Source organism: Phlebotomus papatasi, chromosome 2, assembly GCF_024763615.1.
Source record: "Phlebotomus papatasi isolate M1 chromosome 2, Ppap_2.1, whole genome shotgun sequence".
Lineage (NCBI taxonomy): Eukaryota > Metazoa > Arthropoda > Insecta > Diptera > Psychodidae > Phlebotomus > Phlebotomus papatasi.
The window spans coordinates 76,187,097-76,211,419 of NC_077223.1; the positions used below are offsets into that span (position 1 = coordinate 76,187,097).

Sequence of the window (24,323 nt, forward strand, 5' to 3'; positions counted from 1 at the left end):
TTGAGTTTAACTTCTCAGAAATTTTCTTTTGAAATATAAAAAAAAGTAATTAAACTCAAAAGTTGAAGCCCTGTTTTGAGGACACGTAGTGCTCAATGTTACTGATCAGCAGTCAAAAAAAAACAGAATTTCTTAGATTGGTTATTTCGCGAATTTTTTTTTTTTTTTTTTTTTGAAAAAGAAAATCAAAAGACTGTTATGAAAAATATTGAACATTATCATTCCAAATCTAGTGTATCGCCTTAAAGAGAAAAACAAAATCATCATTCTAATAAAAAGAAAGAGCAAGAATAATCTTAAGCCGTTTCCGAGATAGAGCACTTTAAAATTTTTGTTAAAAATCCTTAGTAAGAAATGAAGCGCGCCACACTATCTTTAGCGCTATGTTTTTTTTTATATCTCAGGCTAGGTTTTTTTTTCTAGCGAAAAGAAAAAAATAAAAATAGGTACGTATATATTATTTTGTCATGTATTTTAACATAATGCAAACATAAAAAATATATAAGACTACGAATTTCCCCCCTGCCTGTGTCTTCGTGAATTGCCCCTTCTACATAAACGACATTATATTATTATTAGGTATTGGTCGATAATGAAGAACCAGTTGAGAACAGTAAAGTACTATAAGGACTATAAGCCATGTTCATTTCTTTGGAATAGAATTGGTTCAACTCCAAAAATATGTTTTTTAGCACTTTACTGTTATCAAGTGTTCTACACAATCGACTTTTCTTTATATTGGTTCCTGTCTCAACTGCTTTCCCCAGTTTTCGCTGTGTTCTAAACCATCAAACAGTCGTGACAGGCACCAATTCAAAGAAATGTCGGTTGAATAGAAGCACTTGACATTTCGTAATTTCTAAAAAAAACATGTTCGTTTTTCATTGGAATAGCGACATTGTTTTTTTTATATACACAGAAAAAAAATATTTTGTTAAATTGTTCGTAAATGTTTGTGAAATCCTATGGAGGATTTACGAAATGCTCGTGAATCATATAACAAACAAACAAGTTCGTAAAATGTTGTACTTTTTTTCACAAACATTGTTCGTAAAATGATCATTTGACGAACATTTTTATATTTTTGCAAACATTTGTTCGTAAATGTTCGTAAACACAGAAAAAATGTTCGTAAAATTTTGTAATTTGTTCGTATTTGTTCGTAAATTTTTGCCAGACAAACACAAACTGACGAACAAATACGAACAAAGGGCAAAATTTTACGAACATTTTTTTGTATGTTTACGAACAACGAACAAATGTTTGTAAAAGTACAAAAAATTTTCGTAAAATGTTTGTGGGTTATATATATGATTCACGAGCATTTTGTAAGTCTTCCATAGGATTTCACAAACATTTACGAACAATTTTACAAAATATTTTTTCTGTGTATACAGAAATGGGATTCTCGTCAGTGACATGCCAAATAAAATCAAGTTCCGTGGAGTTCACTGATCTAAAGGGGATTCGAACCCGGGATAGTTGTGTCGTAGAGCGGGTACTCTTTGAGTGCAAAACTTTTCTTCAATTTTCAACTAGAAGCCCTTCTATTTTGATTTGTACGTAGTTTATTTCCCAAAATGAAATGCCCCTTTATCTGGTGAAAGAAAAGTGTGAAGGAAAAAAGAGGCCATAGCTCTCTACCGTATACAGTAATTATTTAGCATCTTCTGCATGTGGTTTGAAAATATCCTCCACCTCTTCATAAAACGTGGATATATTTTTTTTCATCTCTGCCGTGGCAATGCATAAGTGAATGAGAAAGGTAGAAAAAAAGTCAATCGCACTGCTATATCTGACTATTTAGCATATTATTAGCATTAAATAACTTTTCATTCTTGTACCAGAAAGATGAGGGAGAAAGATTGGATTTGAGTATTTCGATATTTCCAGCAACTGTCTTGCAACAATCTGATTGAATTTTAACCACCCATTTCTCTTTAAAGTGAAAGATACAGATGGAATTCGCTGAGAATGATATGGCTTCTGTAAATCGATCGTTTTCAATTTTATCCAAATATACCATGTCGCCAGAAATAACAAATATTCCTGAGTTTGGTTTTTGAAGATAATTTTTCAAAAGACATGATCATATTACATAAAATAAATTCATAACGGAAAAAGTCTTCGTGGAAAAAGACATGATATTTGCATCTATTTGCAACTTTTATGCAATTTTCCATTGAGAATGCTTTTTTTTACTGCTGGAAATGTAGGGAAATTGTGGTTTTAGCTCGGTGTCCACTTAAAGGCCGCATCATATAGGGTACTTTGAGCGCTACATGAAAGGGAATTTTAGCATCAACTCTTTAAAGTTAACACCCATAGATGATTTTTTATCAGCTGGACTTTTTCATAATGCTCTTAGATGAGAAGTATGAGGATGATAGAAAGAGTGAGAAAGGTACACAATGAGAATTGAACCACCTGCATGAATAAAACATTGTTCTGGCCCGTAGCGCATTGTATGCAAAATTCCTCAAGTAAGAAAAAAAAGCATATCAAATATAATACAGACGGAATTGCTACAAAGCAAAAGGAGAGACTTTTTTTTCCACACATTATGTACAATATTCATCTATTTATAATGTATAACATATGTTTATGTACGGATTGAAAGAAATAAGAAATCACCGTCTTTTGCCCTCTCAACTCCTTTTATCGCTCTTTCTACGGCATTTATGTCTCTTGCGCCAAAATACATTATCTTCCATAGTACTCATTTCTTGTGCCCACTACTTGTGACTTAATTCATAATTTATGTTAACAATGCCAAGCAAATTTTTAACACAATATAGAGAATTTTCTAGTGTCTTCCGTTTTGTTTCTTTCTTGTCTTCTCTTTTTGACTTTTTGGGGGATGGTGCACAAAATGTTATGCCTCGTTGAGCAGAAACCTATCACGAAAAAGATTCTTTTCTCATGTATGCTCATTCTTTTTCCTTGTTCACCAGAAGGAAGTCAAAACAAATATTCCATTTGGTATAGAAAAGGGGAAGAGAATTTTTCACAAATTTCAAATTTTACGCCTCGACAAGTGAAACTCTTGAAGAATTTTCCAATTTGCTTTTCTTCTCAAAGTCTTAGACATTGTCAACCCATAAGGGTTCAGCATAAGACATTATGTATACAAGTGTTATTTGCATTTCACTGAATGCAAAATCAGCAATTCACACCTTTTTTTTAAAAACAAGGTGAAAAAACTCTTTCTATTTTCCGACTTGGAATAATATGTTTTCTTTTAAAGAAAATGGTTTGGTATGAGATTGACTTTAAGGTGAATTTCGAAAAGAAGCTTAGATTCATTGAGGCCATTTACACTGCCGCATTAGATTGGGATTGAACAGTTCCAAAACCGGATTTAGGATAATTAAGCCTTAATCTAAGGCCGCAATCTAAACGATTTTATTGAGGTCATTTAGACTGTCGTATTAGATTCTGACTGAATTGTCCCAAAAACCGATTTTGGGACAATTCAATCTCAATCCAATGCGGCGATGTAAATGACCTCATTGAAAACAAATAAGAAACACATTATATGACTGCGAAATACAATAAATGACATGTAAATAATCACATTGCTGAAAATATATATATTTTTAATTAGAAAAACCTTGAAAAGATCGCAATTGATCGAGATATTTAAAAAAAAATCGAACTTCATTTTCAAGCAGACCAAAAACATAGAAATTCTTTCGGATTGGAATTATTGTCATATCGAAACATGGCGAGAAACATGGAATTGGAATAAAAATATTGCTAGCTAAAAATATTTCTAGAAATTAGTCCCAAAACAAAAAAAAATACTGAAACATAGTCAAAAACATAGAAAAATGTACAGAAACAAAAGAAAACTGAAAAGTGTACATTCGAAAAATGGAATGTACCTTTACCTAATATAGAATACTTTACGACACGGCCAATAAAAATATATTTAAATGATTAGAAGTAATATATTTTTCATTTCATACAGGGATAAAATCAAAAAAACAAGAAAGCTAAAAAAATATTATATAAATATTTATAATATCAGGAAATTTTCAATTCACATAAAGTGGACTCGAACTCGAGATATTTATATGTAAGAACAAGTGCTCTGTTACTTAAGGGGTTGCGTGGATCAAGAAGACTAAAAAAAATATTTTCTCAAAATTTCATAATAAAATATTTATTTAATTCAAGCACTTAGGCATGTAAAAGGATATCATTAAAAGTATATTTTCTGAAATTTTCATTTAAAATTTTCAAAATTTAACCACTGAAACTTGATTCTTAGAGATTTTTTGTATTTCAAAAAATTTACTTTCCGATGGATAAGTTTATTCTTAGTAGGGTTATCTAATATTAAAAACGCAGATATTTCCTGTTAGCTAATGAATTAAACTACTTCTTTAACAAAGGATTTTATGCTTACTTGATCACAACTAATTCTACAAGACGAATCGTGGAGTAATATACATCAAAATTGATATTTTTTGTATAGAAATTCTTCCAAAAATTCAACTTTTAATTATTTTCAAAAATCCTTCGTTCAAGGACTGGTTTAACATATCAGTTAACAGGAAATATTTGGTTTTTGAATTTCAAATAAACAATCTTGTTCACAGAAAACTAAGTTTTTTTTTTTTCAAAAAAGCCTCCGTAAATCAGGTCCCAGAGGCTGAATTTTTAAATTTTTGAATGAAAATTTCAAAAAATATACTTTAAATATTGTATGTGTTTAAGAGCTTGAATTAAATAACTTTTTTATTATGTGGAAAAAAATATTAGAGAAAAATATGCTGTTTTTAGGTTTTTATGACCCACGTAACCCCTTAACTAACTGGTTCTGATATAATTTCAGCCAAAAAATAAATAGAAAATTTTGATAAATAATATAGAAACATTGAAAAACAACCAGAAACGAGAAAATTTAGACCAATACTTGCTAGTATTGTTAGAAACATAGATCTTCTCTCAGAAACAAATTAGTTTGGAAACAAAATTTAAATGGTAGAAAATAAATAGAAATATGGAAAAATTGATATACACGATTTCTTTTGTAATGTAAGCTTTAGGATTACAAATTTTGCAAAATATAGAGCATGTTTTTGTGTGATTAATTCTTGGTACTGTATTAAACAAAATAATTGGCTTAGGTCGTTTAGGTCGGTAGTTGCCCAACGCACAGTAACTTTTATTTTATAAACGTACACTCAGAAAAATAATCGAGTAAAACTTATTTGAATCGACTCTTTTTCGTTGTGATTTTCGATTAACTATATTTTAGAGTTCGTTTTACTTCTATTTAGGTGTAATATTCGGAAGTTGTTTTAACTTCTTTTTCTTAAAATTTACATCACAAAAGATTTAGACTAATTTAAGACTGAAAATAACTCGTTCTAAGAGTTAAAAAATTTTTTTGGAGTTAAAATAACTCTTTCAAATCCCAAAATGGATAGATTTTGCTATTTTATGTTTGTTTTATTTTATCATTTTCTTTATTTAAATTTTCTTGATCTTAAGTTCTCTATATTCCGAGCGAAATATCACGTATGATGCACGCACATGTCTTCATGAAACACTGTCAGGCATATTTCTAGTTGATGTTCTATATGAACTTTGTCACACGAAAATCTTCTTGACTGAAGTATATTCTTAAAACGAAAACACTTAAGCATATACTTCAGTCGAGATGAAATTTTACATCGAAAAAGAGTAATAATTACATCAATATCCGACGAGTTAATTCAACTCGCACGAAGTGTTGTTTCAACTCTATTTACTAAAATTTACAATGAAAAAGAGTAACAATTACATCGATATTCGTAGAGTTAGTTCAACTCTGCCATAGAGTTGTTTTAGCTTTTTAGATTTTTTCTTAGTGTATTTTTGGCATATTATTTAGAAATTTAGATTGAAAGAAATCTAGATTTAGTCATCTCTCTCTCTAATTACTCTATTAAGCAATTTTGAGAACATGTTCACAAAACAAAAGTTGTTGTGCGATGGGCATAAGGCAAAGGAGTTGCCTTATGCCTTAGTCGTAAAGCACTCATTTGGATAACGAAAGCTCCCCAGTTCAATTCTGAGTACTCTGAGTACAAAAAAAGTTCAAAAAACGCTTCTCACTTATTTTTAAAACATATTTCCTTTTAATTTTTCCTAATCAGTTGTAGGGAAAAGTGCTCATGCTTCGTACGATCCAAAGCTTCGTAATAACTAAATTTTTCTTATGTTTCTGAATAAATGTGACTCCGCAATATATTTTAAAAAATTGGGCACTTTTCCCTTTTTTTTTAAATATGGGTGCGACGAGTCACATTTATTATTTAGTCATTACGAAACTGAGATCGTACGAAGCATTGGCACTTTCTCTTATCTTGTTTGTCTGGATAAATTGCTCGATAGAGTTAAATTTAAAATTGTCAGTTTTTTTTCTTTTTTAAAAAATAAAAAGTCCACTTCGTAGATGCATTATTTGGGATTCTGTAACTCTCTGGCAATGCCATATGACAAATTGGGTTTAAATCTCAGGAGAGCTTTTTCGAAAATGCGATTTTGTAGCCGTGGTATTGCCATTTCAGCTCACGTGACATTGTCAGAAATCACATATTTGAGATTTCTGACAATTAAAATGACAATGAATGTTGTTAAACAAATCAACCAAAACAGACCGTATTTGCATAATATCACTAAATAAAAGCATTTCATAAAAAAATCAGTGAATTGCATTTTCGAACTCATATGATATGAGAAGAAAAGCTCGATTGGCATTGTCAGGTTTCGAACTCACGCGTGTGATAATGCCACGAAAATTACAGAATTCCCCTACAGGATGAAAAATTCTCAGAAGTAGCGTGGGTTCAATATCCGAGTATGGCGATTTTTCTATCATCTGTCTTCCGATTTCTTAATTCTACTTTCGCTTTTATAAAATCTCCAAGATTTTAGGGATGCCGAATAATGATTTTCTATTATAGATTCTAAAAATACTTATTATGATGCACTCACATTAAATGTTTTCGATTCTATCTTTAAAGTCGTTTGTACGAAAATGGTGCTAAACATTGCACCTTGCTTTCTCAAACAGTGACAGACCCCAAAAGTGGTATAAGAATAAGCGGATATCGTAATTGATGGGTTGCGACAGTATCCTCAAGTGTTGTATAATCAAAAGGGCGGACAATGAGGGGACAGAACGTACCTGATATTTGGCCAACTGAAACCACGTTTTGATAATGAGAGCCAGTCGAGTGTCATGATTCCCCTTTGTTGTCTTCACACTGATAAAGATATCATCCAACTCAGTTGTGGGTGGTTTTGGGGTGCCCGTTACGGTACCCTGACTCAGTTCAAGATAGCTGCCCTGGGTCATTTTCGTGGTGTACAGACTTTTCTCCTCTGCAGGCATAACACTCGAGGCATTTTGCGATGCTCCCGGAGATGCAGCATTGACCAGTGGAAGATTCTGTGAAAAGAGATTACGCCAGAGAAACTTTAAAACCTTCCCTTTTCTATAGTTGTTTTGTTTAAATATATTTGCTTTCATCTTCATCTTTGAGGCGCATAAATTTGAAACTCAACTCAGCGAACGAGAGCACCTATCCCAATGTAAACTCTTGAGGATTTGAATTTGAGAAGACAAATAGACAAGACATTACAGCAAGAGATATGGGTGAATGAATAGTATTCGCAGCAGGTGCATTTTCAGAATTGTCACGACTTTTCCTGCTGGATCCTCTCTCATCAACCATTTTCACCATGAAATTTCTACCTTTATGGAAATTTTCCAAATATGCTCAATATCTAATTCCAAGAAATATTTACATTTGCAAAATATTGATTCTTTGATACGTCTCAGAGAACTCTATCAGTTTCCGGTGAAATCCAATTGATAGGGAAATTCGAGCTAATATTTGAAAGACCCACTTCATGCAAATTCATCCATATTGAACGTCTTCAAAACTTATGCAGATAAGATAAGGAGTTTAGTCACTTAGACAATTTCGTCATCTTATATTTCTCTGATTTCTCCAGAAAATCCCTCAACAACGCCCAATATTGGAACATAAGAGAATTGAAATGGCACGAGAACTCGTCCGTGTCGATAAATTGCACATTTATATTGTTATTGCTTTCGTCTCTGCAGACTTTTTCACCTCCTTTTTTTTTACCAAGTCATCATCTTCTCAAAGAGTGCACAAAACCCCAGCCAGAATCTTCTACTGAAAACAGGCGACACCTAAAAAGAAGAAATTCCCTGAGTGTGTAGGTGGTTTGTGGGTTGGAGCTAAAATGAGTATGGTCTTCAGTGAGCATCCACCTAAATAGCATTAAAGACTTTTGCACTTCTTCTCTTTCGCTTGTTCTGCTTTCTTGTCATTTTTTACACCACTTTATTCCCCCTTCGATCAATAATGGACTGTTTTTGCCTCTATCTTTGGATGATATCACCATTACAAAACATCGAAGGTATATCGACTTCCCATTGAGTCCGCAGTGCCATCGGAAAAGTTCACCAAAAAGATCATGTTGTAAAGAGAAGAATTTTACAGCTTTGAATGCAAAAAGGCCAATTAACTGCTAAATTGTATGGCAAAAATGTAATTAAAATCACTTTGTAGGGATATAATTTTGAGTAAAATTGCATTTTAAATTGAGGCTCAGTGATTAGGCCATTTGAATTCGTTATGATCTTTCTTGGGTGCTATTTTGTTGATTTTACGAAACATTTAAACTCTCGTAATTATGCTGGACATTATTTTTAATGATTGCCCTGAGATTAGTCTTTATTTTCAGGTGTAGCTTTTCGCATTAATAAAGTGTGTTCATGTTTTTTAAGAGCTGCTTCGAATTCTTGAATATTTCTGACAAAAAATCTAAGTAAATATTCGAAGTTTCGAAATTCGAAATACTTTCTAAAGATCTGTTGGGACAATAACTAAAATGCACTCACAGTAGGGGAGACTGGGGCAAAAAGTCACAAAACAAAAACTTCAAAATTCAATATCATTAAGGAAAAAAAGATAGCGACTCAATTTTTTTCTATAGATAGCCTCCATAGACCTTCTTCAATGTCGTAAGTTTCTTAGAATTCGAACAAGGAATTTAGAAAATAAAAAATATCGAAATTTTTAGTTCTATTTTTGAAATGTATTCCTTGCAGAAAATAACAATCATTACCTACTTATTTTCCGCTATCTATTTTAGAATTTCACAAAGGTTCTTTTCTCCAGAAATCCCTTTATTAAAAATGGCCACTTGGGGTAAAAAGTAACAAAAAGCGAAAAAATTTCTGATATCTCACGGCGAAAAGAAACGTCATTACCATGTCTCGCCGCTTGTTGTTTGCATTGGTCAAACGATTTGCAGTCTTTTGTGCGTTTTTTTCTAAAATAGCTTGAAAAACGCTTTCCTCGTTTTCTCACTTTTCTCGCAGAGATAACGGTGTTTTTTGCAATGGTGTAGATGAATAAATTTTCTATGAAAATATGGTCTCTCGGTATTTTTTCAAATTTACGGAAGCCCGTAATAAAGCGAGTCAAAATATGATAATACCCCATGTCTGGTACTATTTGCCCCAGCATTTTTGAGAATGGTCACAAAATTTCCTTTAGAAATCGGATCGATAAACGTATTTTTTTTACAAAATAGAGGAATATTACTTACACAAAGTTGTAGAGCGGTAAATTTCCTATAAAACTGCGCTAATTAGAAATTTATGAAGCGATCGAGTAGCTTGTAAAAAATAAAATATCCGTTTTGTGACTTTTTGCCCCAGTCTCCCCTATAGGGTCTTTTAAATTCGAACGCTCGGGAGGTATTTTTGACATTTCTCACCGCCCAAATTCAAACGATATTTTCGAAATTAACGGAATTTATGTGAGATTAAATTAGTACTCTAAATTAAATTCCCCTACCGCCCCTACCCAGTAAGCACCAAATGATTTCCGATTTAAATTCAGCTGAAAACATATGTATTTTTAGCTGAATTCTGCTAACTTTAAACCGGCACTCGCGAGGCAGTGTCATTTCCATATATTTCGTTAGCACTTTCTGTTCGAAAACTGCTGAACGGTCAGCATATTTTTGCTAGTCAATTCACCAAAAATATGCTGAAAACGCTGCTGTTTTTCAGCTGTGCTCGCTCGATGCTTTCACACAAGTCCTCGTGCTGACGTACTTCTTTATCTTAGATGATCGCATTGTATGTAAATATTCAAAAAGCAGCATTTGGATGATTTTCAATCATCCAAAACATGATTTTTTTTAACGTAACTTGACATTTTAAATTCAGTCGTCGCGTCGCCGTCCCGTCGTTCGGATTTGAGAGATTCAATTTTGAGAGACTATGAGAGACTAAACGTACATGTACTTCAGAGGTGTGCAAGAACCGTTAAAACCGAATAAACGTCAAAATAAGTTTGCTCTAGTAACGCTTTGACCATTGACGTACATGTTTTATTTAACGTTTATTCAGTTTCAACGGTTCTTGCACGCCTCTGCTGTACTTCGTAATTGTTCGTTCGAAATTGACTCTTTGTAGGTTATAAACGTCATTTCACATATTTTTCGTTTGAATTTTTCTCATAACTGAAAAAATGGTTCATGTGAGGAAAATCCTATTGTATACCTGTGTTCACAAGAAATTCTTCGAAAATAATTTGAAATTTCGAATAATGACGACTTTTCCGTCTGAAGGCTTCAATATTTTTGACAAGTGACAGAAATCAACTGATGAAAATTTTACTCACAGAAAGTTTTTCGATTTTACAAATTCTTTTGAATTTCCTCTTCGGGCATCTATTAATGTTACAAACAATAGATCACATTGCTATTGGTGAAGCGTAGAAAATATTAACTCATCGAACTTTTGATTAGTAAAAATTTAATCTGAGCAATTTATCATTAACAAGTAGATCTTGAAAAATTCGAAGATCTATTTGAAAACCCAAAAAAGAGACATTCTTACTTCTTGATATTTTCGCATGGTGGCTGAAGAACAGCCTGTTCGAATCCGAAAAGAATTCGATAAGATCTTATCAAAAACAGGTAGATCTTGAAAAATTCGAAGATCTATTTGAAAGGCCAAAAAAACTTTCTTCTTTCTTGATACTTTCGCAAAGTGGCTGAAGTACATCCTGTTCGAATTTCGACGTGCTCAAGTGTCAAAATGTGTTGATATTCACTTTGTAGTGAGGAAAAACACAAAGCAACGATGTTTATTGTTTCTGTCGCATTATTTAATCACTCTATAATCACTGAGTAACTCTTTTGCGAGCTTTTTAGTGTAATATTTCATAAATTTTCGGCACATTGCTCGAAAATTTAGTTTCGAAACTGAAATTGAATTCTGTTTGAAATTGAATTTGAATTCTTCGAACATCAATGACTTTTTGTGAAAATATAGTTACAGTAGACTGTCACTGAATCGGCTCTTTTTCAATCGGGCGAAAAATTTTGTTGACAACTTTCACGTTTAATTTATTAAGCTATTTTATCATGATTCTTTATAATTGAGAGCTTTTTGTGGAATTTACAAAGGCTTTAACGCCTAAATCTGTCGATAAACCGGATGACATTTTGCCCCAAATGCCCAATTTAGAGAGAGTCTACTGTACGTTTATATTTTATCCAAGACACTATTGAAGAATCAAACTCTACTTACTATAGCATATTGCACTCAATATGCTTTTCATAATTTATCTAAATGGAATTTAAATTATTATTTTAAATAATATAATCTATAAAGGCATCACTATGAATTATGAAATTAAATAAATGTCTTCTTTACAATAAAATATAATTTTGACAGATGTCAATATTTAAAAATAACCGTCTTTCAAGAAGTCTTTTGAACATAAAATCAAGAAAGAATAAAAAACAGTTATTAGAAATCATCTGAACAGACAATCATGACTTTTATTTGAGTAAAAGATGCGTCCAAAAATGACAATGAATGGTGAAGAATTGGTGTCCAAAATGAAAGAGATTTTTCTATATTCATGATAAATTGCCTTTCTTGATATATCCCCAAATTAATCTTTTCACATGGGCATTTAATTCCGTGTTCTTTTATTGATTGATTTCATTGTGGTGTTTAAAAATTTAATGTTTAATGCCATAAAAATGTGATTTCGATAGTAAAAGCAATGGAATCACAGCAGTTGGTCGCACATAACATTTGTCAATTAAAATTTTAGTGTTGGTCCCATAAAACAATAATTTGATTTTATAGTTTTCTCTCTGTCTGTTATTTTTGAAAGACGTGCTTGCGATATCACAAAGTGCCTTTTTTTCGTCTTGTATTATAGGCAAAGTATTATTCCAATCGAAGAGCCTTTAATAAATTTAGAGAATGCTTTTGAATGTTGGACACTCTTTCCCGAAATCAGCCAATTCAATTACATTTTAACAATCACCTTTGATGAGTCTTCTATCTCCCCTTTTGTTCGACTGATTCAATTAACAGAGGTATCCACGATATATTTTCATTGATTTATTTCACATGATATTCAACGTGAACGATCCATGGGGATACCTTTTCACACAAAGATACGCTCTATCATTGGTACAATTTGATGCCGCTATGGGTAAAAAAAAATAAAAGAACCTAAGCGCCAACATTTTACCAAAAAAAAAACAGAGCCTGGACTTTGAAACAATTCCCATAAATAAAAATCACAGCAGTTGGCCTCCCCTTGATGTTCCAAGTGGGACGACCACTGAAAAAAAATCTGCACAAGGTGGACATTTCAGCTATTTCAGTAGCACCTCTCAGGAATTTCACGAGAGTATACAATTTGAATTTTGTCCATGCCAGCATCTTCCTTTGATCCCAATCTCTGAGCAAAGCACACGAAAAAACAACAGTATATATAAAAGACTCGAGATAAAATTGCATGCGATGAATTGATAGTGGAAGAGGTCACATCTCAATTAGGGTGCCTCACACTCTCTCGGATGTTGCTAATCAACTTGTTGTATGGCCCGAAAGGAGGAAAAATCTCACCACTATCTTCCCAATTTAGTCATGTGCTGAGAATTGAGTTCACCACCCTCTTCAATTACTTTTTAAATCATGTAGCAGAGTTGGTAATGCATTCAATAGTAGATTGAAGATCGAACATTATTTTCAGAATATAGGTATCGGAAATGGGATTTTAGTTATAAAAGGAACATGAAAAAAAATCGAGCGATGCTTTTTCGAGCAATCCCAATAGAATGGTTTTGGAGGGGAAAGGGAAGGGTCATTGAGTCGACTTATTAGGGGGGGGGGGTCCTTCGGGAGTTCCAAGTCTCTATCTCAAACTGTTTAGCTTGTAGGTTTGGTAACACGTGAACAGACAGACAAACCGCGTGACATCATTTCTCGATATAATCGAAAATAGAACGATTTGTAGAACAGACGGACGATCGGACAAACAACAAAATATATCGAGATAAATGGTCCTCGGGAGGTAGAAGGTGAAAATTTTTGGGGGATGAAAAATCGAGTGATTTTACATATAAACAAATTTGTCAATAAACTTTTGACCGATGAAAAATGATCGATTTTTAGAAATAATTTTTTATGAAATAAAATTAATTTAATTTTTGTGAAATACATAAATAACATCTACGGATTACAAGCAACTCATTTACAAAAAGAAAAATATTAAAAAGTTATTTTTTCTATCATTTTTCCACTTGACTTCTCGAACATATCATCGTCAAGAAACTTATGGCCGAGACTGTATTAATCATATAGGGGAACGTGAGGAAAATGAAGAAAGCGGATAATATTTTTTATCAAAGGTTTCCATAAGATGCAAGGGATCCAAAAAAAATTCTGATTAGAACGATCTTAGGAAAAGTATTGCTTTTCATCTTTATCTAAACCAGTTTCTTCTATTTTGAAAAGAAATTTGCTTGCCGAGCTATTTCTTCAAGATAGTCTTTTGGAAATTCTTAAAAATCCTGGGACAAGTATTAACGAACATGAAAAAATCCAGTTAACGCAATTTTAGAGTAAATTTATTGATCTGTAACTTTGCCTTGGATTGATTTTATCTATCTAGAATAGAAATGAGCGTTTCAAGTCATTTTTTTGATAGCTATTTTTGATAAAAAAAAGTCTCATTTCTAGTTTTAGAATGGGCAGAAAATTCGAACTGGAATCAATTTGTTAACTATGCAGAGATTCTTGTTTAGTCTGTGCATCACCCTTACCAGTGCACATTTTTCATCTCTTGCATTCCGACTGATTTTACCCAAAGTTTTTAATCTTACTAAAAGAATTTGTCTAAGACAAATTTAAAAAAAAATCTATAAGCGGATTCATTTACAGAAAGTCCGGATTATTTTCGAAATACACACAAGTTTTGGAAAATAAATTTTTCAACATTAATATCTTCTATATTTTCAAAAGAGTGCTAAAAATAAAATTTGAATATTTTTAGAAGTGCTTTTTTTCATGAGCACACCTATTTATTTTATTTATTTTTTCTTTTCTCAAATCCTTAAAACTTTAGCACGTTGGGCTTTTAAGGATGTTCATAAAGTCTATGTATTATTAAAATTTTAAGTCTCGGTATCCATGGTATTAGACTTCATAAGACGAAACCTATATGAATTCATAGATACTATAGAAATTCTTGTCCACTGGTCAACATAATCCAAGTAGTATAGAACTGAAAATCAATGTTTACAACTACCCAATGTTTACTGCTGCCCCATCTTCCCCTACCAGGATATTTCAATATGATAACACCTAAAAATTGCACGTCTTACAAGTGAAATACAGTGGGTCCTCGATAGAGACAACTAATTATTTCCAGGCCTGTTGACTCAATTGGATTCGTTGACTCTATCGGAGTCCGAAAAAATCAATTAAAATGTGAAATTTTGATATAAAGGGGTATTATTTTATGTTTGTACTAGACCATTGATAAATTCAACACGATTGTAGAATATTTTATTAAATTAATCCATAAATTCTATACCCTCTGGCCCAAAAAAGTCGTGTGTTTAGGCAAAAGTTGGAGACTAAGGAATAATTTTACAGAATGTTTTTATTGTTAGTAAGTATCTTAAGTGAAAATTACAATTATATTCAAATAGATTTTCGAATTTTTCAAGATCTACTTCTGTACGGACAGATTTCCTCTTTACCCTCCCCTTCACCACCAAAATCGTCCTCTTTTTTGTGATTACAGGAAAACACGTCATACCGGATTATAGGGCCTAATCAAAAAATCTTAAGATAAGAGAGAAAAGACAAGAGAGCTTTCAGGTCAACAAAACGCTTAAAATAACAAAAAGAAAATTATTTTGTCTAAAATTGAGTACACGGTTAATATACGAATTTTACCAAAATATTGTTTTTCTTGTGTTAAAAACGTTATGCCGAAAATAGACACAGGATGATCCTGGAGAATACTCAGCTCGAAAAATTTGGCGGTAAAGGATCAGCCCAAACTATCATATACTGAGGATTTAGGATTAAGGATTAGCCTTGTCAGCGTAAACTTCTATTAAATGTGCACACTTTGCTTGCTGAAAGACTTCTTAAGTGCAATATCAATGGATTTTTCTTACAGTAATTAGCATTCTGACCTTTCCATTACTCCAATCTTCATGTACAGTAGACTCTCGCTAATTCGGCTCTTTTAAGATCGGGATACTTTTTAATTCGGACAGCAGTTAAATTTGAAAAAAGTTTATTGACATTTTTTCAATATAGATTGATTATATCGAATGAAGCAAATATGCTCATATTTGCCATGCTTTGTCTCAGTTGTGATGTGATTCTGCATTAAGGGGCTTTCATTAAATTTACAAGTAATATGAGCATGTAAACTTAATATGAGTATGCAGGTAAACAAAAAATCGTTGCATTTCAAACAATTTGATACCCGAATTTATATCTAATTCGGGTGACATTTCGGTCCCAAATGCCCGAATTTAAGAGAGTGTATTTTAAGATTTTGTGACATTGCGCACCATTACTCTCCATGTTTTTTCGCCCAATTGACATTTTGAAAAGCACCCAAAAACCCCCAAGGTGAAGCTTTTTATATTCAGCACTGGCGCTGATGTCGCTTAATACCCGTAATTTTACTAGACCTCATGAATTAAGAAGATCAGCCTGACCCTCCAAATTTTGGGCTGATCCCTGAGTGTATTAATATCAATCCTCATTTTTCGAGCTGATCCCTAAGCCAATACCTGTGTCTATTTTGGGCTTTATACTACACTAAAACACTGATTTTAATTTCGAAAAAGTCATAAAATATTATTAGTTCAATAATAATGGAAAAGTTGACTCTATCGGAGTCAATTTGGGTCCAAGTTGACTCTATCGCAATCCGTAGAGTAAAAAAATAGCTGTTGACTCTATTGAAGATTGACTCTATCGGGGGTTGACTCTATCGAGGTCCCACTGTATGTTAAATTGAGAACTGCCATACTTATAAACTAGGTATATTATTAACCTGGGGCAGCTTTTAACGGGTAAATTAGTAATTAGAATAAATACAGAAGTATAAACCGCAGTTTGTAGCATTTGAATTTAAATGCTTTAAAAGTTTTACACTTTAAAATAAAACATCTTTATAAATAAATACGAGTAAGCTTTAGAACGCCGATGTAAGATTATTCTGAAACATTGACTACACAGAGAGTTAATGTAATTGTAATGAAATGTAAATTAGTGGTCTATGAATAAAGAATCAAATTTTAATCTTTTATCTCCAAATCCATTTTTCAAATTCAACTCCAACCAGTGTCACTGAAAGTAGGGTTCACTTGAACATGTAAAATACCCAGTAATTTATAGACCTCAATGGCAACCGCTCTGGTTGTGGCGAAAGCTTATGATTGCCATGCGGCGAGAGGGACAGCAGAGAGGATGAATTGTTTTGGGCGGAAACAAACAATAAAGTGGTCACCAAGATTGGCTTAAATGGCATCAAGAGGAGACTCCCGGAGATGGCAAAATATCAACAACGAAAAATTTCCCAAGTGACATGAGAGGCCCAGGGAAAAGAACTCGAGCACCAATTAAATTATTGCTTTTCCTTCTCCCAAACAATAGAATTAGACCAATTCACTGGGCGACTCTCTCATTGTCTTCAGGGAACCATCATCATCGTGGTGATTTGTGGTGTGTGTCAAGTGGATACTAGCGATGACTGTGGATCCTTCCGCGGGTGGGACCATAAATCAAAATTGCCATGGTGAGATGCTGAGAATCTATGTTTATCATTAATTTTGGGGAATTCAGAGGGGTATACTTACAGAGATCTATACGGGGAGTTGGGCCCAAGATGGATAATAAAGCACTAATTGTGTTCTCACAATGACCCAGAATATTCTTGCCAAATAACACTACATATTCCAAGAAAATATTCTTTTGTGTGTTCCTCTTTTTTGTGCATTGCGTGAATTTTGCAATTTAGATTTGAGGCTCAAATGGGATCTCAGGCACGTAACGGACATGGGCCAACGAAAAATGTAGATTTTGGGGAACATAAACTGAGGCATGAGCTAATGATGGTGCAAAAAAGATTTGCACAGAACACACCAGAACATATGCAAGAGGACGACACATTTATGCAAATAAAACTTGTTTAAAGGCTAGAGGCAAAACTTTCATAACCAGCATATCTCGCCCTTTCATGGAAATCGTCTGGTTCTGGTTCATTCTCACAATTTTTTGGGGGTGGTGCGAGGTGAAGAAATGAACTTGAAAGAGCGGTCGAAGTTTTGATGCATCAGGATGATGGTATGGCAAAAAAAAAGCAGAATATACAATTTCAGGTGCAATTTCCAACTGCCCTCCGCGATGCCGAACGCGAATAGAGTGAAACAGGAAGAGTAAAGAAACCAACTGTTGCACCTGCTAAACGTGCACTGACACATGATAATCACGGGGGAAATCTCCTGCGGGAGATGGACTTTTATCGATTTTTCTTAGGCTGCAGAGCATGGGAATGGGAACCGTCATTTGGCAAAAATACCGAACAAATTGATGATGTTTTACCTGATATTCACTGACACCGGAGACACTTTGGTACAGGACAAGTGTCATGTAGATAACGGCGATCACAATAGTCATAGCTTGAAGCATTCTCTTATATCTCTGCGGTATGGGTAGATTTATGGTCATTTTCCACAATGGACACACTACACCATTCATAACAGGCACACGAGTTTCACTGTGCAGTTTTCTCTTGTGCACATTTTTCTTCTCACTTTCCACACAACATCAGCCCCAAACCTTCTAGTTAGATCACCATCCACCTCTGTCCATTCAAGAAATTAACTTTTTTCTTCCAAGAAATAAACAAAAAAATCCCTCTTCGCAAAATCACCAAACGAAAATTGATCTACCCTCGAGCACAAAATTGCCCAAACGATCGCGATCGAAACGATCGAAACTTTGATCAATTACCAAATTACGAAAAATCCGTCCCGGCGCGCAAAGGTTCAGATTGAAACTGAAATCAAGCAATTGAAGAACTGCTGGAGAGACTTGAGGAATAGCTGCTGGTGCTTCCACATCGCCTTCTTCTCGGTGATCATCGTGCCATGCTTGGGTGTGCACACAAGACTATGGTTGGTTGTGTGACCTCAAGCTCTCAAGAGATTCAAAACATACCGTGCTCTCGTACGTTTACTCATGATAAACACAATACAGCCAAGATATATATGAAATAAGATCGAGAGGCGGGTTCGGTGAACGTGTGTGATCGATTTTGGGGGAGTGAGTTAAAAGATTTAAAATTCCAAAATGATTAGTAACTTCAAATCCTTGTGATAAATCGTTAAAGTTACTGTTAACAAAAACCAAAGTTGGAAAAAGTGAACTTTTTACATTATTTTATTCAACCATTAAAAAAAAACATCTTTTTCAATATGGCGAACATTTTTTGTATTAGCATATAAAAATTCTATTACGAAAGCTTATTTATAAATAGAACTAATAGTCAGACATTTTTGTTTTACTTTATATAGGGTTGTTATGGTCAACGCACAATTATTTTTGTTTGAGCGAGATAACTAGACCTCGGTTTCATTCACTCTCACTAAATTGTCAAAAACATGTTTTCAAAACAAAATTTATTGTGCGTTGGGCATTAGTTTCATATCCTGTAATGCCCAACACACAGTGACTTTTATTTTGTAAACATGTTTTCGAAACTGCTTATAAGAAAGAGCGAGATGACTAGATCTATGTTTCGTTCACTCTCATTGAAATGTCAACAAAATGTTTATATAACAAAAGTCATTGTGTGCACGCCATTAAGCCCACTGCCCAGCCGCCTTTAACATTTGTTTTGTAAATATATTTTTGACATTTCAAAAAGAGTGAATGAAATGCAAATGTAGTCATCTCGTTCACTCTCATGGAAAATTTTGCAAACATCTTAACAAACAAATGTCATTACATGCACGCCATTATGCCCAACACACAATTACTTTTATTTTGGAAATATATTTTGGACATTCCAATAAGAGTGAGAGAAATCTAGATCTAGTTGTCTCCCTCACTTACTCTCAAGTGTAAAAAACATGTTTATAAAACAAAAGTTATTGTGCATTGAGCATAAAGTTGACTGAATTTTAGTATGATTCGATTAAGCGGTCTTCAGATTAGAGATTTAGCCCAGTTCCTGAATGTCCTAAAATCTTAAATAGCGCGCAATTTTATTACTTTTTGAGAACCAAACAGGTAATTTATCTTTAATAATCCAATCCTAACTTAAATTTTGTCATAAAATTGTGATTGATAAAAAATAGAGCAGTTAAACCATATGGCTAAGTCTTAGGTCTGACACCCGTATTACTCTATACACGATTTGAATAAAAATTGAAAATTTGTGGTGACAAAAAAGACGAATTTTTAACACTACACCGAAAAATTTGCCAATTAACTCACTTATCTGTATTAGTATGTAAGACTATTTGCATTTAATGAAACGATGAAGTAATGTGACAAGAAAATTCAGTAAATGATATAATAGTTTTAACAATAAATACTTTTCCCTCATACCTACGTATGTCTAACAAATATAATGAAGTAAAAGAAAACATAGAAAATTGGATTAATTTTATGTTACAGGGCTTGCATGGAACACAGGAATAATAGAAAATTAATACAAAGGTTAAAATAATGTATTAATACGAAATCCCTATGGAAATACAATTATGCAGATACAAAATTCAAAACAGAATTTTGATAATAGATCAGGTTAGCAACTATGAGAAGGAGTAAAATTGTTTAAATATTTATAGAAGTAGGGGAAGTGTGCCAAATATCGGCCAGCTTCTAATTTCGGCCACTTTGAGTGTAATTTCGGCCATGCAAATAAATTAATTAAAATTATATATGTAATCTTCGAATAGTCAATGAATTCTTTTCGCTTTTAAATATTTATTCATTTTAGGATGTATTAACAAAAAGACTGTTAAATTTTAGATATAATTTGAATTTAAATTGCGTTGTAAAAACTCAGTGTGGAAAAGAGTCTTACAAAAAATCTGACAGATCGATTGTGTTTCTAGCAGTCTTACGATTTGTGGTGAAGTGCAAAAGGTTTTCCTTAGGTGTTTCTCATGAAAATTGATTAGTTTTCTTTAAAGATTGTTTCTGTTTATATTAATAGTGAATCAATCTTTAAATTTCGGGTGAAATTTCCCAGCTGGATCCTGTATTTCGCGTAAAAAAAGTATATACTTTGTGAGCGTCTCTCCGCTGAGGTAGTGTTGCCTATTCCGGCAACATCTTTTGCTTTCCTAAATTTCTTATTCATTTTGTGTTTTTTTTTGTCAATTTCTGAGTTCTACAATGTCCAGTGAAAAAAATCATTGCTTCTATGAAAAAGATTATGTAGAAAAGGCCTTGGAAGAGTTCAGGAAAGGCAAATTGCTACGGGAATCTGCGCGTAAATTTGAGATGCTACTCATCAGGTCTTCAGGACAAATTACACGGAAGATCTCAGGACTTGTGGGTCATATAAACGTATTAAACTGAATATTAAACTCGTTCCGTTTGACGTTTTGAAATTTTCTATCCGTTGCGTCACAAGAGGTGGTCAGAAAAAAGGTGGTCGGTATTTCACTCAAAGTGAACGGAATACTACCCAAAGCAATGTTAATATTATTATTCATTTTTCAATATTTTGGGAAGTGATTTAAAGAAAACGAAGATGTTAAACTGGTTTTCAAGGTTTCACACAATCTTCCCGAAAAGGAAGTAACAAAAAATATCAATATGAGTTAAAAATATTGCATTTCAAACTTAGGACTTCGGTGCTTATATGCAACTATGTCGAAATTTGGCACACTTACCCTAACCTTTCGAAAAAACAAAGCCACTCCAAAGTTAAGCCAAACGTATTCGAAATTCGAAAATCTACCGGAAGCCTAAAGTGCAAGTAGCGCTGATTATTCTGCCATTTCGAATTTCGCTATTCTTTCCAAAAACAGTTTGTAAGCAAATTTTTGCCTTATTTTTTTCATTTTTATGTCAAAAAGAACAGTATAGGACTAGATCATGGCTTTTTCAATTAATCTGTAATTTTTAATTCCCTATTATCTATGTTATCATACTGGTAATTTTGTAAAATTGTTTTGAAAAAACATCGAAATCATCGAAAACGTCGAAAACCAAATGAGGCGTCCTTAAAGTAAAACTTTTGAAAATTACACGATTTTTTTTAATGAATAGTGAATATTGTGAATTTTCCCGCCAAAATTTAAAGTAATTTCAAGTTAGACAGTCAAATGCACAACGTTCCACCGTGAAGAGGCGTGATTGAGGTAAAGAAAAATAACACTACAGTTACATTCAAGAACTTTTAATCTAAACGATGACTGCAAGTGGGCAAATGCATACTTGGAAAAAAGTATATTAAATTGTAAAAGCTAAAATGAGATGGTGAAAGTTTCTTTCTCTGTCACACAATACACTCTTAAAGTGTGCAATTGAAAGGTTCAATCTAGAGTAAGAATGTTGTATAGAAGAATGGCTCTGAAGAGAAGAATAAAGTATTGAAATTGGAGGCGTACTATCATCTAGCAAATCTCTAAGCAACACTCTCAGAGGCGATCACCTTATTTAGAGCATTAGATTGCACGGTGCACAGGGTGGATATTTTTTAATGTATTTTGCACCAAAAGTATAATAACGTATAGAATTGTTATTGCCCAGATTAAAATCATATAACTGCCATGGACCCGAGGAAAAAGTGAAAGATGAGGCAAAAAAGAGGAGCATTAAGTAACTTTCAACACTTCAATTACAATCGTCTGATCTGTTCATACAAGTGGTCATAAAAAGCATTCACCTGATTTTTTTTTCACCAACCATCTCAGAGGTTGAAGAGCACTTACAGCAAAGCAAAAATATGAATTCAGCATTATATTTGACGATGTACCCTGTATATCTATTTCTATTCTCTAATTCTTTCATACCCCGAGGCGAGGGTTGAGTCGCCTGCGAGACACACGTCTCGAGTTCCTCTCTATCCAATACTAGGCTTTATGCTTTTTCAATATTTCGCTGTATTTTATGAAATTTAGGAATTCTGGAGAACAATCGGATCGCGATAAAATTACATTGCGTTAAAACTGTACTCAAATTTTATCAAACAAAAAAGACCTAGGGCAAATGTACGAAATTTCGTCCAGTTTGCAATTTCGTCCACTTTTTTGCTCCTTAAATTTTAATGAATTTTTTATTTTTGCATACTCTATAGATTGTAATAATGCGAAAAAACAAAAATTGTCATTTTGACGAAAGAGATTATGCGGAAAAGACATTGGAAGAATTTTAGAAGGGCAAGGAACGACGAGAATCAAGATGGTCCAAATATTACACAAATCTATGTCTATATCTCTATTCATTTTAAAATGTATTGAGAATTATTTCAGAGAAAATAAAGACAATAAACTATCTACAAGGCTCCAAAAGTAACACTCTTTAAATGATGTAACAAAAAAATCATTTTTTTATTAAAAATACAGTAGACTCTCACTCAATCGGCTCTTTTTCAATCGGGCGAAAAATTTTGTTGACAATTTTCACGTTTAATTATGAAGCTAATTTGCTCAAATTCGCTGTAGTACTTCCTATTTTATCGTGATTTTTGTGGAATTTACAAAGGCTTTGACGCTCAAATCTATCGATAAATCGGATGACATTTCACCCCAAATGCCCAACTGAGAGAGAGTCTACTGTATTACATTTCAAACTTAAGAATTTTGCGCTTGCATGCAACTATGCTGAAATTTGGTATAGCTACCATATATTGTTTTTTTTTTGGTGTCTTTATTACTCTATTACTCTATTAGTTCAAAGGATTTGCCCTCTGAGTCGGAAGTTTTGGCTCTAGTCCTATTTTACTGAGCAAAAGTGAAATCTAGTCTAGGCTTATCACTTTTTAAAACTTTTTGCAATAAAACACATTTTATGCAGTACAGCCACAGAACAGCATTTGATGACATGCGCTTTCAGTATGTCCATTTTTTGGCAATTAAAACAAAAGCCACTTAATGACACACTCAGCCATTTGATGGTTTATTTTAATTTTCGCAGTTACTCTAAACCCTAATTGGCACGCAATGAATTAACGACTCAGAGACTCCATAAAGGATTTTCTACCTCAAAGCTTGAAGCTATAAGAGTAAGAATGGAAAGACTGAAGAGAGGTTGAATTACCAGAAGATAAATTAAAAGATCGATCTTAAAGGATGTTGAGTTCTCTCTCACTTTAACAGTTCATTGGATGCACGTGGATGTCATGTTGGCGGACAAGATTGGCAAAGATGTGGGTGTTCAGGGCAGATGGTGAACAATTGCAATAGAGCAATTTCCTTCTTTGTTCAATGACATGTTATGAATACACTGCAAGATTTTACCGCAATTTTCTATAGAGATCTTTTTTATAGCTTGGTGCTCCATAAAAATTACGATGCAGAGGGATAAATTTAATTATTTTAGCCCTTGATGGCCAGAGGAGACTTCTTACGATCGCTGCATTCTCTTCGATATGGTCAATCGCTATGTTCGAGTAAATGTTCAAGAAAAAAAAAATGAATTCCTTGAAGGCAATCAATGGAGAATTTGCCCTACCTCTCCGCACACTTTTACACTCGTCCCATTCTAGAGATTAGTCGCAATGGAAAGGAGAGTATTATATATGATGGTAAAATTTGTGCGCGCGATTCCAGCATTAAAAGTTGGGTGGTGAGCTCCCCAGAGGCACTTTTCATAAACTTTTTTCTCCACCATTCGCCATGGCTCTCTTTATCTTTCATTATTTGCCACGATTTGTTCTATCACTCGAGGGGAG

General features: G+C 33.3%; 1 protein-coding gene across 2 annotated transcripts in view; it reads right to left on the reverse strand.

Moving 5' to 3' along the window:
• The window catches only part of LOC129804434 (fringe glycosyltransferase), a 122,042-nt gene extending 103,452 nt beyond the window's left edge, over window positions 1-18,590 (reverse strand). The window contains exons 1-2 of one of the 2 annotated variants that reach the window (XM_055851705.1): window positions 18,008-18,590; window positions 7,187-7,450 (exon numbers count right to left, since the gene is read on the reverse strand). In XM_055851705.1, coding sequence (XP_055707680.1) covers window positions 7,187-7,450; window positions 18,008-18,163 — 420 coding nt within the window. In that variant the 5' untranslated portion in view covers window positions 18,164-18,590. The remainder of the gene's footprint in view (window positions 1-7,186; window positions 7,451-18,007) is intronic. The other variant, XM_055851704.1, reaches the window with a different exon arrangement.
• Between the last annotated feature and the right edge of the window lie 5,733 nt (window positions 18,591-24,323).